The sequence below is a fragment of the Coturnix japonica genome, chromosome 3 (genome assembly GCF_001577835.2).
Source record: "Coturnix japonica isolate 7356 chromosome 3, Coturnix japonica 2.1, whole genome shotgun sequence".
Lineage (NCBI taxonomy): Eukaryota > Metazoa > Chordata > Aves > Galliformes > Phasianidae > Coturnix > Coturnix japonica.
In genome coordinates this window covers 83185774-83202814 of record NC_029518.1, presented here as the reverse complement: position 1 = coordinate 83202814, position 17041 = coordinate 83185774, and the positions used below count along the sequence as shown (strand labels likewise).

Sequence of the window (17041 nt, the reverse complement as noted above, 5' to 3'; positions counted from 1 at the left end):
ATTCCAGATATCTGTATAGACTGGGAGAACTCACTTAGAACAGCTCTGCAGAGAGGACTTGAGTGTGCTGGTGGATAAAAATCTGGGCATGAGCCAACACTGTCTGCTTGAAGCCCAGAAAGCCAACAGTATCCTGGTCTGCAACAAAAAAGAGGTGGCCAACAAAGTGAGGAAGGAGATTGTTCACCCCTGCTTTGCTGTCATGTGGCCCCACCTGGAGTACTGCATCCAGGCCTGGGACTCTTAACACAAGAAAGAGGCAGAGCTGTTGAAGCAGGTCCAGAGGAGGTCCACAAAGATAATCAGAGGGTTGGAGTACCTCTCCTATGAAACAATGCAGCTGGGCTTGTTTAGCTTGAAGAAGATAATATTCCAGGGAGACCTCCTGTACTTGAAAGAAAGTACTTCCAAGTGGCCTTTCAGGACTTGGAAGAAATTCTTTACTGTGAGGGTGGTGAGATTCTAGAACAGGCTGCCCAGTGAGTTTGTGGATGCCCCTTCCCTGGAAGCATTCAAGGCCAGGCTGGATGGGGCTTTGAGTAGCCTGGTCTAGAGGGAGGTGTCCTTGCAGGGGGATTGTAACTGAATGATCTTAAAAGTCCCTTACAACCTAAACCATTCTATGATTCTATGATTATAAACAGAAGGGAATCCGAATTTTTATACAGCTTGATAGTGATAGGACAAAGGGAAATGGTTTGAAACTAAAAGAGGTTTAGGTTGAGTATTATGAGGAAACTCTTTACTCAGAGGGTGGTGAGACACTGTCATTGGCTGCACAGAGAAACTATGGATGCCCCATCCCTGGGGTTACTCAAGTCCAGATTAGATGGGGCCCTGGGCAGTCTGATCCGATGGGTGGAAGCACTGCCCATGGCAGAGAGGGGTGGAATTAGATGATCTCTTTAAGTTCCCTTCCAACCTAAACCATTCCATGATTCTGTAATTCCCCAGGGAAATGGTCATGGCACCAAGCCTTCCAGAATTCAAAGTGCATTTGGACAATGCTCAGATGTAAGGTTTAAATTTTGGGTAGTCCTATGTGGAGCCAGGACTGGGAGCCAGTGATCCTTGTGAGTCCCTTCAAACTCAGAATATTCTGTTGTTCTGTGATTCTGGTCTATGATTTTATTTTCTTGACTTTCTTTCTGTTTTAATATTTACACATTTAACAGAGTTGGAATAGCACCAACTGAAGAAACTAAGGAAAGATCAAGGCTGGAGCATCAGGATACTTTAAACACTTGATCAGAGTGTGAGGAGCTTGCTGTCTCACAGCAGACCTGACCCAGATAAAGTAACAGCTGACAGCTCCTTTTGTGAGACTAAGCCAATGTCAAAATTAGCAAGCTCTTCCAAGGCAGATTTCCTTCTGTCTTTGGATGGAGAGGAAGCACTCATCAGAGCTGATACATTCTCACAAAAAAATGTAGGCATCAAACAGTTGTTATTTTCTAATAGCAAGAAGAAAATTATTCCCTTGAGGAAGAAGTCTTCTAAAATTTCCTCAGGAAATCCAAGAAGACGGGATGTATACAATAAGGCATATTCAGAAGTTATGTTTTGAATAAGAAACTGCAACTGTGAATTGTACAGTGCAGGGAATAGCTTTGATCACATGCGCTTATGTCCTGTGGGAGGTGATTCCATATTTAAGAACAGTGAATTCAAGTTTACTCGCTACTCAAGTTTAACTTGCTAAACACTTTCAGTGTTAGAAACTGATGGCTGGCAAGTCATTGATACATGCTGTTTATCAGTGTGATTTAGTATTAGCTAAACACAGTCATGTCCTTCCTATTGTATGTAAATACATAGTGGGTTTTCAGCAGCTTTGGCATTTTGCTTTGGTCTGACTCAAAATAAAGTTTAACCAACTGAAGATCTTGTATGAAAAGACTGCATAATTCAACTCAAATTAGCTTTTTCCTTAGAGTCCAGAGAATGAATACAAAAAGTTGTATTACTTTCAAAATGAAGTCATTAGTAGTCATTAAAGCAGCAGTCAAATTCAGATGGCATTACAGCTGCATAAAAAAATAATAATAGTAAAAAAAAAAAAGGAACTGGAAATCAAACATTACTACTAATCACTGCCATTGTCCTGAAAGAGCAGAAAAAGAGCAGAAATTAAGCATAGATTTAAACCCATTTGAAATCCCATTACTGGGAGACCACATTGCTAGAAATCTGAAGGTCTTATTCATGGAATTCTATAGAACAAAAACAGCTTTGCATTCTGAAACACTCACAAATGTCCTTAAGAGATACCAGAATGACAGCCTAGGAACCACATCCAATTACATGAGTGAATAATGGAAATGTGGAGGCAAAATTCCCAGTACCATCTTGCTGATGTGACTTGACTCTGATGGAGTGTCACATGGAGAGCTGACAGGTTATTTTATTCCCCTTACCCTTTCATTGTGAGACAACAAAGAATAGGTGATTTTTTTTTTTTAGTGATGGACACTTCTCCTGTGGGAATTGACAGAGTTCTCTAATTCATTTTCAACCAATGAGTTTGCCACTACCAGCCTGAGCTTGATTTGAGCAATGCACCAGAAATGAAAATCTCAATTTTCAATTTGCAGCTTCCTGACCTTTCTGGTGGCCCTATTTATGGCTTTGAATAAACAAAGATAGGGAGAACTAAAATGGGCCCAAAAGCAATCACTTGTTTTCCTTTTGTAATGTGAGTTTGAAGACTCCCACAAGCCTTTATTCTTCCTCCCCTAAAAGGAGTCTCTTTAATGCAGCCATGGCTCAAATGCTGCTCATATACTGTTACTGTATGTAACATAACAGCAAAAAGAAATTATTTATGGATGTCCTAAACAGTTATTAAAGATTGCAATGCAAATACAATGTGAAGGTAACAATACTGTCCAAAATGCAGCCATAAATTCAGTGATGGTGTAATTTCCTGCATATTTTGTCTGTGACTACCAGATTGAAGTGATGGCTCTGCAACACCATTGGATTACTATAGCTTAGTGAGGGGTCACGTGTCTGCTGAGCCTTGGTAGCTGAACTTTTTTACACTGTTATACTATTATTAAAAATTAGCAAATTCCAGGTACTTTTACCTACACGTTACAGCTTAACTAACTTGGCTTTACAGGCAGATGGATAGGTTCACCAGCAGAGCTGAAATGATCAGGTGTGTTAAACCACCAGAATTTGATCAGATGTTTAAGCCAATATGTTCGAACATAGCTTATCTTGAGTTTGTCAGCTGTGTGAGCTTCTCCAAAGAGCACGATGAGTATATTCCTGACCATGAGTTGTTCCCAGGTCTGGATAGGTCAATACTGATATCTGGCAAAAGTACTTTTGGTCTATTACATGCATAGGGAGTAAAAATTAGTTCAGAAAATGTGCATAACATCAATGACTTTGAATCCATGAGGGTTCCCTGATATCGATCAGAAATTCTAGTGAGCAAGTTTTGGAAGCTATTTGGCATGTGTAACTCAGGTAGGACTAACAGTATCTAAATGCAGAAGGAATTTTGCTCTTCCTTTTCAGTGCAGCATCTACAAACATAAATGCAGATAGGGAAGAAACCTGGATAAGTAACGTCTTTGCTGAGAGAGAAAATGTTTGCACACAGATTCTCAGTTCTTTTTCAACTAATCATGATAGTCTGGCTTCACGTCACTTTGAATCATAAAATCGTAGAATCACAAGGTTGGAAAGAACTTACAAGATCATCTATTCTAACTGTCCTCCCACTACTGTTAATACCGCAAACCACTAAAACAGATCTCGTTACTCCTCATCCAGACACCTCTTGAACACTGCCAGGGATGGCGACTCCACCACCTCCCTGGGCAGCCATTCCACCACTCTCTGAGAGAAAAAGTTTTTCCTTATATCTAATCCAAACCTGCTGGGGTACAACTTGCAGCCATTTCCTCAGGTTCTGATTGTTGCCTGGCAGAAGAGGCCAAGCTCCTCCTCATCACAACCTCCCTTCAGGAGGTTGTAGAGTGCAATGAGGTCTCCCCTGAGCCTCCTCTTCCCCAGGCTAAACAATCCCAGCTCCCTGAGCTGCTCCTCATAAGACTTGTGCTCCAGACACCTCACCAATTTTGTTGCCCTTCTCTAGACACACACACAAAGCCTTGATGTCTTTCTTGTAGTGAGGATCCTAAAACTGAACACAATATTCAAGATGCAGCCTCACCAGCATTGAGTACAGGGTTCTTTCAGCTCTCAGATGAGGAGGGAAGGTGAAGAGTCCAGAAACCCAACATGCCTGTTAGTTCTGACCATGACTTGCTTCTCCCTCATCTTCATCTCTGCTTCCATAATTTAAAAAGTCCAAATAACCCAGGAGCAGCAGAGGTTGTGGCCAGATGTCACCAGAAAAGTGACAGAAAGGCCAAAAATGTCCACCTCGGCCCTAGTATAATTGGTTGTAAAACATAGTGTGTCAGCATGTCTGTGTATGCTAAGTGATCACAGAAATACTTCCTATATATTGCACGGTTTCTAGAGCAACCAGAGAGGACCTGAGGAGGCATGCACCCACTGTGTGGAGTGCTAAACAAATGCGTTAGTGAGAAAGCTCACCCTGTGGAAGCTGGCAGAAGCCTATTCTTTGTAAAGCACAACCTTCCCGAAGCTGGAACATTTAGGATCAGTTTAAAACAAATCCCATCTATAAGAAAAAATGAGGGGGAAAAATATATACATATATCCAATTGTTGAACGCTGTTAATGGTGTTTTTAAAGTATCATTTTTTCAGCTTAAATGTGTGTTGCTTCTGGTTTCCTTCAACTTGTGAAAAATGTTTAGACTGTAAGGGAATATTTTAAAAATACTGAAGTTTCTTTCATTTGAGTCTTTAACTTGAAAAATTTATTAATTTTGAATTGATCCTAAGCCGGGATTTTTTAATTTGCATTTGAAAATTGCTGTGGGAAGAAGAAACAGTTTCTTTCTAATTACTTGCAGTTCTTCATTAAAGACTTTGTAATATAAACAACCAGAACAGAGCCTGTAGTTGAGAGCACACACACATGCACAAGGTATTCAGGTGAGCCTTAACCAGTGATGTGTTACTTGCACTTAAGTAGTATTGCAGCTGAAGTGACAAGTAAATTAAAAAGATCAGAATGAAAAGAATAGTAAGTGAGCTGGTTAATGATGAGAAAGATGAGAGAAAGCAGATAAGAAAGCAGTGCTTCCATCACATGACCACTGCAGGAGTGAAGGGTAAAAATAATGACCAAGCACTTGGAAAAGACTGTAAGTTTCAGGGATGTACTTGAGCAGCTGATCATAACTTCAGCAATATCCATGGGACAGTGAGAACACAGGACAAAGAAATGAGGCATCCTGATCTTTCAGTATTTGCCTGCCGGTTGCTTCAGATCTGTTGTTCTTTCTAGGAAGAAATCTTGTTTTGGTTACAGCTATTTTAAGATGAAAAAAATCCTCATTTAAAAGATGCTGGTATTCTGTATCTGCTTAAATTGCCAAAAAAAAAAAAAAGCCGTGTATTATAGTTTATGTAATCATATTTACTAAATAAAAAGCCATAAGCTGTCAATCATACCACCCCAGCACTTATGCATTCACAGAAGTCCTCACCAAAATTGGCTTGTGTAGGAATGAATACATTTCAGCCCTCCCTCTGCTCTCCTTTCAACCCTTTGCATAGAGGAAAACCCATACTACCATCTATGGTAATACAGAGCTTCATCATCTAATGTCAAAAAGCCTTATTGAGGGTTTTCACAGCTGAAGATACTGATAGCTAATTTCTGTTTTCAGTGGAAGTGCTGAATTTGCCCTCACATCCCACCGGTCAAAGGTTTTTCTTTCTAAATGTCTCCCACATTGGTAAACAGCGATGGTTCCACCCTGATGGGCAGCTGAACTCCGTCACACTGTGCTCGCACTCCCTCTCCTCAAAGGATGAGTGGGGAAAAAAATGTGATGAAGAGCTGAAGGGTTGAGATAAGGACCCTATCTGCATTGGAAAAACAGTCAACATAGGGAGATTAGTGTTATTTATTACCTTTTACTGACAGACTGGAGAACTGAATGCAAACCTAAATCACCTTCTCACCATCCATTCTCTTCTACCTCCTCTCATAGTGGTGCAGGGAACAGAGAGTTAGGGCTGCAGACAGCCAATAATGCTTCATTTCTGCGGCTCCTTCATGGCCACTCTCTGCCCCTACTCCATGTGGCATTCCTCCCACTGGATGCCATCATTCCCCAGCTGATTGCATCTGGGCTTCCCACAGGCTTCAGCTTTCCCAGCCCTCCTGCCCCACTATAGGCCACTCTCCTCTGGCTGCAGCTCCTGGGCTGTGGTCTTAAGGCCTCATCCACTGCTGCACTGCAGGCTCCTGCAGGCTGCACAGGGAGATCTGCTCTGCATGGTGTCCATGGGTTGCAGGGGACAGCCTGCTCCTCCATGGGCCTCTGCTGTGCTGCATGAAAATCCTCCTCTTCCTGGAGTTCTTCCTGCCCCTTAGCACTGACCTTGGTGCCTTCAGAGCTACTTCTCTCCCTCAACTGCTGTTGCACAGCGGTTTTCCCTTCCTTAAATCCGCTTTCTCAGAGCACACAGCATCACTTGTGGCTCAGCAAGAGTAGTTCTTATATCTGCAGTGATTTCTCTCTGAATGTCCATTGTATTTTCTTTTGCATGTGCAGAAGTTAAAACAAGTTCATTAAATACCGACATCCATCCATTGCATCAAAGATACAGTATTTTCACATCACAGACCAGGAAAATGCAGGGACTTTTTTTTTTGCTAAGAGAGTTATAAGCCAAGTGTTGTGACTTGTACATTCCTCTCTCACTTCTGGACCTTGTCCTACACTTTGTCCTAGCATTCTTCCACACTTTGGTCTCTTTAAAGTACGTCTTCTTTTCAATTTCTGTTCAATTTCTTGAGGCTTTTTAATAAACTCAATAAGCCCTTCACCTGTCTGACACAGCAGTGAAGCCTTAGCAGCTGTGCCAAATCATCCAAACAGTGGTCCTGACCTCCATCTTCTATTTACTCTCTGCAAATGCTCAAGAAACGCTTCTTGGACTTACTTGGGTGCCCACAGTGGAGGCAGCTGCAAGTCTTTCCAAGAGCTCTCATAACAGGTGAAAGACAAGTGCATGCATAAGGCAGTAGCTGCATTTAACTAGGGGTAAGAAAAAAAAAGGATGGATTTTCAAGAACCATATCAGGAAGAGCTGTGGGTTTTATGGAGGTATTCAGAAGACTTGGGTTCAGAGAATAAGGGTCTTTATTCACAGCCACTAACTTGTACATTGTTGAAGTTTCTTACTTTTTTTTTTACATATAAGGTTTGGCATTTATCTCACAGTTCCTGAAAAGCAGTAAAGGGAAATGGCTCATTCAGGAGCTTGACACAGCCTTCCAGCTGTGAAAAATCAGATAAGAAAGGGCTTTTAGGAATTTTCTAGGCTGTTTGAAGTGTATGATCACACAGAGCTGTGTCTGAACAAAGGGTGTTAGCCCTGGCTCCCTCTCTTTGCTTGCAGACATTTGTTAATTTTGATAAAGAGAGATACAGTTATTTAACTGAGTTAGTCATTTAAACTCCAAAATGACTGAATAACGAACCTGCTGTAATGCTCCACAGCACCATCCCATACCTTTTTGCATCTATTGGTTGAAGCTGGGCAGAGGAGACAGAAAGGAATTTGCAGATCTCTGGGATAAAAGGGATAGGGCGGCTCAGAAGGCATCTTGCAAGGAGCAAAATGAGTCTGGCTGACTCAGAAAAGGCTTTAGTGGGGAACCAAAGACTTTCAGGGTGACCACCACGATATTGCTAAGACAACACAGGTTTTGTGGATGATTTTCAGCTGCCAAAAGCCAGGAGGAGGGAATTGGTGCTGCCAAGACTAAGATGACCCCTGACAGTTTCTGTGATTCCCTGCAATATATTTCATTTTACGCTTTTTCAGAGATAAGACCGCAGGGATGCTGCCAGCTTCCTCTCCTTGATTTAATAGGCTGTGTGCCTGGCTAGTTTCTCTGACAGCTGAAGTCTAGTTTCAAAGTCCTGCTCTCTGGCACTGTGTTACATGAAAGAAGGTAGATTTGATGAAAGCAACAGACAGGGAATTCCTCAGTCCTGTTCTTCTGGGGGTGGTGGGGGAAGACGGATTGTTTGGTTTGAGCAGTCTTGTTAGTAGCCTGAGCTAACTAAAATGCCAGGGTTCTTCAATATTTATTAGAGTAATATGTAAGAGAAATGTGTTTGTGTTTCAGAAGTCAAACTAGTTGTGTCTCTTGGGCACAACTTAATATGAATAATGAATTCTCCAAGTTTTGAAATGGGCAGATGAAAATATTAAGGAAAAATAGAAATAAAAAGAATCCAAAGCAGAGAACTACATCATGCCTCTAGAAAAACCCATCCCATAAAGCCATTTACATTTCTGGCATCTGTGTCTGAAAATGACATAGCTGAGCAACAAAAATATGCAGGGAATAGTGAAAAGGATGATGAAAGATTTAGAATGGATTCACAATGATAAAATACTAAACAGATTGATTCCTCAGTTTGAAAAAGAGATGGCTGAAGCAGGGATATGACAGATGTCTACGCAATTATAAATGATATAGACAAAGTGAATAGGGATCAACGATGCATTATTCTCCACCACAGAAGAATGAGGGGTGCATAATTAAGTTATTGGGCATCCTGATAAACAAACAAAAAGGAAATTCTTTTTCAAATTGCGCATAATTAAATTGTGAGGTGCATTGGCACAGGATGCAGTGCAGGCTATCAGTATAAATGGGCTCAGAGAAGATTAGATGAATCCCATAGAGGATAAATCCACTGGTGGCTATTAAAAACACTGGTCTAAAATGTACTTCCATCTCAGGACATCCTCTAAGTGCTGATTACAGGAAGTTGGAAGGGGTTTCTAGGCAATCTGTCTATGTGCACTGTTTTATGCTGTTTTCTGCAGCGTCCACTTTGGGCTACTGCTGGAGCCAGCTGCTGGAATCAATGGGTCATTGCTGGATCCACCAGGAACACTTTTGTGTGTAAAAAAAAAATAGGAACAACAGAAAAAAAAAAATAAATGAGGCAGTGATGAGAAAAATGGAAGAATTTAAATAATGAATTCTTCTTACTGTTCCTCTTCACACAGGTCTCTTCCAAAGGAAACCTCCAATAACTTTAAATAGCCTGAGATAATCTTTATTCTTTACTTCAATCAGAAGTGTTCCTGTGTATTTCCTGCTTACCAGCATGCTATCAAATTAATCCACGAGAGTATTCTACTATATGACAGTACATGTATGGACTGCATCTGTAGCAGTCAATAAAATGGCTGCAAGACAAAGGCCCAGGAAATAGGAGGTTAACTATTTATAATGTTTATTAGAACTTGTGTTAGTTTTGACCTTGGACAATTAATTTACAGTCTCCCAAATAATTCCCATGCTTGACTGGGGAGTTAGCATGAGAAGGGACCATATGTGATAAGACCATGCCAGCTGGCCTCATGGCCAGAGAATGGGCCTTCCCCATGCCTAATTTACTACATAGATGTTGTAGTATTGATTAGATGTGAACTCTTAGAGACTGGCCAGGAACAGGTTTGTCACAAGTGAGTATGGCCACCCAGAGATGGTCCAAGCTAGTCCAATTAGTCATCTTCCAGCAGATAACATAACAAAGGAAAAATCCATGGAGGCATTTCCCCAAGGTTATTAGCATAATGACAGTTCTTAGTGATACATACCCCTCCAGCTGAGAGGGAATGTCATTTGTTAGGATCAAAGGACACCTGTAAGAAACGCTTTAATTGGATAGCAGACAAGTGGATTTTGAGTTACAGCAGGTATCTTTTGTAGTTATCTAGGTATCTGTAGTCTAACACAGGTGATTTGGTTTTTTGTGATTGTGGAGTGTTGTGGTGCAAGTCCTCTATTCGTACTCTAGATGCATTTTATGCTTGGTTATTATGTGATCAAATGAAGTTGCACCTGCTGTTTAATCCAGACATTTTAGTGCCTCTGTTTTCTGTCATGCATTGTCACAGTTAATATGCCAGGTGCTGCTTTAAAACAGAAATAAAAGAACAGTTACAATAGGGAGCTTACTGGCTGAAAGAAAAGCACACAGAAAAAAAAGATCAGTGGGAGGTCCAGGGAAGGCCAATAACAAATTAAAATCCAATAAATTGAGAAGTTCAATATGGGTTGTAGTTGTAGTTCTGCCTTACTCTCATATAGGGATGGAGAAGGCAGTTAATTGACTATGAGTCTTGCTGATATGATCCTTTTAAAGTAGGTGAGCAGCCAACTTATTGAGACTGATACCTCTTCTGGGGATGGAAGGGTTATGGAAGAAGAATATTTTGGAGATGAAAACAGCATGCCAGTTTGCTGAGGGCAGAATGAATGCATAAGAAATGAGAGCCAACATAGAGACGCGTCTTGGTGCAAGACTTGGGAGTTGAAGAAAAATAATTTAAACTAATACTAAACTGCTTAGAGAGCAGACTGAAAGGTTAAAACTGAGATGATAAAATTTGATGGATGGATAAGGCTGAAGAAAAGAAATGATAGCAGATGGCTTATGTGCAATGCCTGTCAAAATACTCACTTAGAACACAGGAAAATGGAAGGGAACAGGAAAGAAGAGACAATACCTTTATTAGCTTGTACAGAAATTTCACTTTCCTGACCCAAAACTCCAAGTAATATCCTACTGACCTACTGTCATGTAACAAGCACAGCTCAGGCACAATGAAAAATTGACCCCAAGAGATCAACTGCATCTTCTTTATCCATATCTAACATTAATGTAATTCTATGGCCTTCAGCAGTTTTATTATGGTCTTATGTTGTACTTCAGCCTATTCTCCAGACCCCAAAAAACCCCAACAAACAAATAGAAGAACCTAAATCTAACTCTGTGCTTGATAACTCCTCAGAAACACTCTGCACTGCGATGGAACACAATCATCCCCACCACACACCCTTGCTCCTTCAGTCTATGCCAGCAAGCACTTCCCCAGGCCATGTCTCTTCAGTGGGGTGAGGAAAAGCTGGAGCCACTGCACATTCCTAACAGAGAGACAGCCTGTTCTGAGAACAGAAGCTGATCTCAAGCACTGACCCATTTCATTTCTCACTGTAGTTGTAGCAGCCTCAGGGTTGAATAAGCAGTCTGGATCTGTCAGGCTTCCAGCTCTGTCATGTCTGCTGATATTCTGAAGCTTAAGTCAAGAGCTGCAGCTGTGAAAGCTTCCTATCACAGTCTCAAGTGTTGTCTGCAGTGTTGCACTGGAATGCAAGACAAATCCATCAGGGTTTTCAGAAAGAAAAGGAGATATTAGATGCAAATGACAGTTTGTGCTCTCTTCTTTATGCAGATCACAGCATCATTTGACTATACATTCAGCTTTCACAGAAGCAAATGCCTCTGCATTTTTAAAGCCTATCATTTTTTGTCACTCTTGTGAGCTCTATTCAGAGTGAAGACATTTTCTACTATTTTTTCAGTTTCAGAGAGTTTTTTGATGCAGATGGTGTACATGTAGAAGGGATTTTAGCTAGTGATTGTGTTCCTGGTCTGGGCTGTGAGCTCTTTACATTGCCTGAAACTGTAAATTGTAAATCAGTCTAATTTTGTAATATCATTGTTTTTTGCAATATATTGTCAGTCAAAACACTCCATAATATGACTACCATTTTCTTTTACATCCAGTGGTGTAAAACTTTCTATCAGCAGGGCCACCTTGAGCAAAAGGCAAGCTGAAATACTACTGATCTATGACATAGAAGGGGTGAATGAAATAAAATGAATGCATACATTTTATGATACATGAATTCTAGCATGCAGGAGAATTTTGTAATAACCTGCCTGGATTCACTGCCATGAGATGTGAAGGTTACTGTGATGCTGTTACACTTTTCATTTCCATAGTCTGCAGTAAAAATTGTATTTCCTAGGGAAAACAGTAAGCTGAACAAACAAAGACCATGTAAGTCTATTGCTAAAGGACTAATATGACTTTGAAGTACAGTTCAGCTTCACACAAAGATTGTCTTTGAAATCGTGAAAAAGCCACTGAGAATTTAGATTAATTTAAGCTTCATAAGAGCAGAATACAAAAATTCAGTCTCTTTGTGGGCTGCAGGTACCACAGTAGCCTTTTGAGAAGATAGTCTAAACATCAAATTAGTAATGTGAATAGATATAGTCATAAAGTATAAAGAAGTAAGAAGTCTTCAGTTTAAAACTTACTTCCCATTTAGGAAGCAAGTTAATCACTGAGAGCTACTCAAATCCATCATGCAGATTCATAAATCTTAGTGTATGGCAAGGAAATTGTAAGTTCCTTTGAGACATTCAAGACTGACCTTCTTCAAAAAAGGATACAACTTTTTTGCTGGATGTAAATTCTAACTTTTTTTTGTCCTCTTAGAGAACAAGCTCACCAACATTCACAAATATGCTCAGAGAGGATAGCTATGGAAAGAGACAAATTAGGATTGTAGTTCTACTGGATAATTGAAGTGGAAAGAAAATAACTTAACTGTCCAAATTTACTTAGAAATGTTATTGCTAAGACATAATCTGAGTTATAGATCTAGTTGCACGGCCTTTCATTTTGCAAAGGAAATTTCCTCTTTTTTTTTTCTTTTTTTTTTTTTCTCAAACACATAAAACCCATAAATGTCTATTCTACTTTATCCTATCCCTAAATCTTTAGTCTAGACTTCTTAGAATCATGAAATGTCCTAAGTTGGAAGAGAATTTAAAATAATCTAGATCCAGCCTTCTGCCATGGGCAGGGTTGCCACCCACCTGCTCAGGCTGCCCAGCGCCCCATCCAGCCTGGTCTTGAGCATCTTCAGGGATGGGACATCCATAATTTCTCTGCACAACCTGTTCCACTACCTCACCACCCTCTGAGTAAAGAATTTCTCCCTGACATCTCACCTTGACCTATCCCTATATGCCCAGTTAAAATGTTGGTCTGCTCACTGTAGACTTCAAACATATTTGTGAGGTTAATGCTGACATCTTACATGGGAGAGATAATGTAATGTATTTTATTTTCTTCAGATCATTCTATAGGTGTTTCTCAATGCATGTACATGATGAAACTTGGGAATGAATCAAAAACTATTCTTTTTCAAGAAATACAAAACTACTCTTTTAACATGGAGCTTCTTTATTGTGAAGCTATAAGTGAAATCAAGTTATTTACATGAATTTAAGGAATCCTTCAGAATATTTTTTTGTTTTAACTTTCATTTCCTTTGTTAACCCCGTGCAGCCAAATTAGAGGATACGCAAATGAGTTATACAATGTAGCCAGATCATGTGAGCAAAGTCTCCATGGAAACTGCCTAATTCGTGCTTTTATTTAATTAGTGTTGTCCATTACCTCTCCAAATAAAGTTTAATATGAATTCATATGCCAGTCATTTTAAAATTAGGTATGACTTTTTATCCATCACTTAACAAGATCTCTAGCAGGCTGCATTTAGCCGAGTGAGTTTATTTAACATGTGAGTCTATAAACAAGATGTTTGTTTGACAGATCAGCTTCTTCAACTTTCTTAACATCATCAGGACTTCTTTTCAATGCAATATCTATACATCCCATTGGTATCTATTGTATATTCTTAACCTTGGGAACTGTCTAAAGCAGGAACAATATTTTTAGTATCTGCATGAACGTATTTAGTCATTTTGCTTTCTGTGACATAATTGGTAAGAAAACTTAGTACAAATAAAAGTTCACAACCAAGAAATAGACAAAATGCATTTATTTGTTAAATGGAGCACTAAAACAAGCAAAATGCCTTATCTTATAAGCTGAACCGCAAAAACTAATGTGCCTGATATGGGAACTGAGGAACCTTTTAGTAAAGTTGGTTCCAGCTTGCTAGGTTGTTTGCCTGAAAGTTAGGAATGATCAGTCCTCAGTCATGCACAACCAAAACAAGGTCTGCAGTACCTGATTTTGCCTTTCTCTGAAGAACTACTGTTGAACACATAGCAATGGACTATGAAGTACTCCATTCTCTCACTCTTTTGAAGTTGTGCTTGTAACACAGGCAGTTACAGTACAGTGGAAGGCTGCTTGTATCGCTGAGATACTAGGAAATATGAATAGTGAGGCAAAACCAATAAAAGCAGAGCTCCAAATTACAGAACTGAACTGGCAGTGAATGAAAGGTAGAAAATGTGACCAGAGAATCATGAGTGGCATTAATTACTGTTATCAGAGCTGGGAGATACAAATGGTTTAGCTGGAGGACTGACAACAGTCATCCCTCCTGAAATAAATATTTAAAAGACCAAAAATAATAATAATAATAATAATAATTAAAAAAAAATCCAACACCAAAAACCACCAACAAGAGCAACCAAACAGAAACAGAAAGGTAAAAGAATTCAGTGTGACTATGTAAAGATGAAAGGAACAATGGAAGAGATGTTGAAAAAGTACTTATGAATATTATGACCACGGTGATGTGAAAAAGTCTGGCAATCATCTTTTATTTTTCTTTTAAAGTTTAAAAAACATTAGAACTAATGGCAAAACAAACAAAAAAAGAGTAAATACTGCAGGTAACAGCACATGAAGAGATACTGCATGGTAAGAGGTATCACTGGGTTGTGAAAACCAGCAGAGAGTGTATGTCTGGGTATGTAGAAATATCAGCACTGTTAAATAGCTACTTTGTTTCTGTCTTTTCAGAAGACGAGGGTGGCGATCTGCTCAAGTCGAGCTTCAGTTTTCCAGGGACGCCAGAGGAGGAGATAGGTACAGATGTCATCTCTCAGATAACTTGCTCTGTTTGCGCACCCTGAGGTTGGGTGCAGCCATGGGGGTAGGCAGGAGGCTGCTCTGCGGCACAGCTTTCCCCTGCAGCAAAGCCCACAATGAGCACAGCACCATTCGTGTTCATGAGAGTGGCCTCAGACCTCTCAGCCCAGTCCTTCCAGGGATTTCTCACCTGCTACATCAGGTTAGAGAATCTAAAGCAGAAAAACGTCAGATCTGGGTAGCATCTGGCAGCCAGCAATTCAAAAGAAGGCGCTCAAGGAAGTTATCAGCTTTCCTTCTTTTGTCGTTTTCTTTTTATCTCTACCCTCCAGACAACAGAATAATTACAGAAAGAGTTTTTAATGTCACCTCTTCAGTTTAAAAAAACAAAACAAAACACAGCAGCAGAAAGAAATCAGAAGCCCATAGAGCTCATGAATGAAATCATGATGCATCCCAGAGCTATTAGTAAAACACCCCACTGGCTTCAGTGCGTCCAGATAAATACTTCATATGTTGTGAAAAATTGAGGTTTTTGTTCCCACAATTTCATTCAGATTGTTGCTGTTTTATGTGAAATCCATCAAGATTTTGTTTTATGTGCAACTACTTTATGTGGTTAATTTTGGAATAGAAATATGGAAAGTGTTTTTTTTTGTGTATTTTCTTGTTAGAGCTCCCTTTATTCAAAATGAACACACATTTTAGAACATAGTAGCTTTTCTCGTGTTATGTATGTGTTTGTATTAATATATCACAACAGCGTATTTTATGTATTTTGTTATTTTTGTATTTGAAAGCAGTTGTATAAGCCTTAATGCTGCATGCTGATAGGAAAATAAGTCGTAGTTGCTATGTTAAGGGGGGGTGGGGGGGGAAACTGTTTGAACAAAGAGCAGGAAGCCATTCAGGGGAAACCATTACGTTTAAATAAACTCTTAGAAGAGGATTTTCTGAAAAGCTATGACTCAGTTACACTCAAGTCACGGTCTTCTGTAAGTCTTCAGTGTAAAGATGTTCCTATTGGTCTTGTTTATTCAATTAATACTGAAAACTCAGAGACAAATAATGTTTGGATTATGTTCCAAAGATTGGACTGATGGATACATTAAGAAACTGGGGATTGTTTAGTTTAGCTTCTCAGTTTCTGCCTAAATTATAATTGTATAAGAGGGGAGATATAATTAAATGTGAGGCTCTATAAGAATCTCACAGGTGAATCCTATCAATAAATCATGGAAAGGACATCTCTTGGTGTTTATTTATTTTTGCCCTGCTACCTCATTTCACAGGACATAGAAAGGAGGTCAGATAACTTGGGTCAGAATTCATTGCATCTAAGAGCTAGAAAGTAAGCTCAGATGTAGATGTCTAAATTAGATATCTGGATTTGATCTATTTTAGAAGTTTAACTTAGGATGAGATGAATCATGCCCTAGAAGTATGTCAAAACTGTTCTCCTTTCCATTTGGTTGAGAAAGAAATGAATAATTTCTTTAAAGTCAGAGCAAATGACATATAAGTTAGTAATATTAAACGTCAGATGTCTACAGGAGTAAGGAGCTTCATATGAAATAGATTATTAAAGATTAACACAAAGAGGTATACTAAACTGATCAATCAACTAGAACCCTGTAGCAGAAATGCTAAATCAGAAATGGAGCACCTGGTGGGAAGGCAGGGCCAACCCAGAGGAGCTCAGGTGCACCTGAGTGAGTGGAAGGTGCAGAGCCAGGATCCAACCCTTCCCAGATCTCATTTGAGGGTTGGCAGTAGATGTAGGGGGGTTTCTTGTTGGAGCTCTCTGTCTACCTGAGACCTTCTGAAGGTAAGCAGCTTTTTTCCTTTGTTTTTGTGTCTGCAGCTGCTGTGTTTGGGTTTGTTCTCATTTGCCGCAGCCAAGGGCTTTGTCACCTCCACTGTTATTGCCGTACTGTCCATCCCACTATGGCATTATGTTCCCCAACTATGAAGAATGTGGGGAGGAATCAATACAAATGAGGAGAAGGAAAGTAAAAAACAAGAATAAATTCTCAACTGTTCTACCAAAAGAAACTAAAGTGCTGTAGGAAACTTCAGCTATTTTTGTTTGGAGGACAGAAAAAGAATACTAAAATCAAGGGAAGATTTATTTTTGCTCCTAAATTTTGAGCCCCTTTTGGAGCCCTCTGTTAAGTACCAGAATCTCCTAGATAACGAATGGAAAGAGGTGCATGCCCATAGTA

At 39.7% G+C, this 17041-nt stretch overlaps 1 protein-coding gene across 16 annotated transcripts in view; it reads left to right on the top strand.

Moving 5' to 3' along the window:
• The window catches only part of DLGAP2 (DLG associated protein 2), a 454289-nt gene that overhangs the window by 334791 nt on the left and 102457 nt on the right, over nucleotides 1–17041 (top strand). For 9 of the 16 annotated variants that reach the window (XM_015859338.2, XM_032443246.1, XM_032443247.1 and 6 more), the window contains one exon: nucleotides 14748–14813. The exons of the other annotated variants lie outside the window; for them this stretch is intronic. In XM_015859338.2, coding sequence (XP_015714824.1) covers nucleotides 14748–14813 — 66 coding nt within the window. The remainder of the gene's footprint in view (nucleotides 1–14747; nucleotides 14814–17041) is intronic. 16 annotated transcript variants of the gene reach the window in all.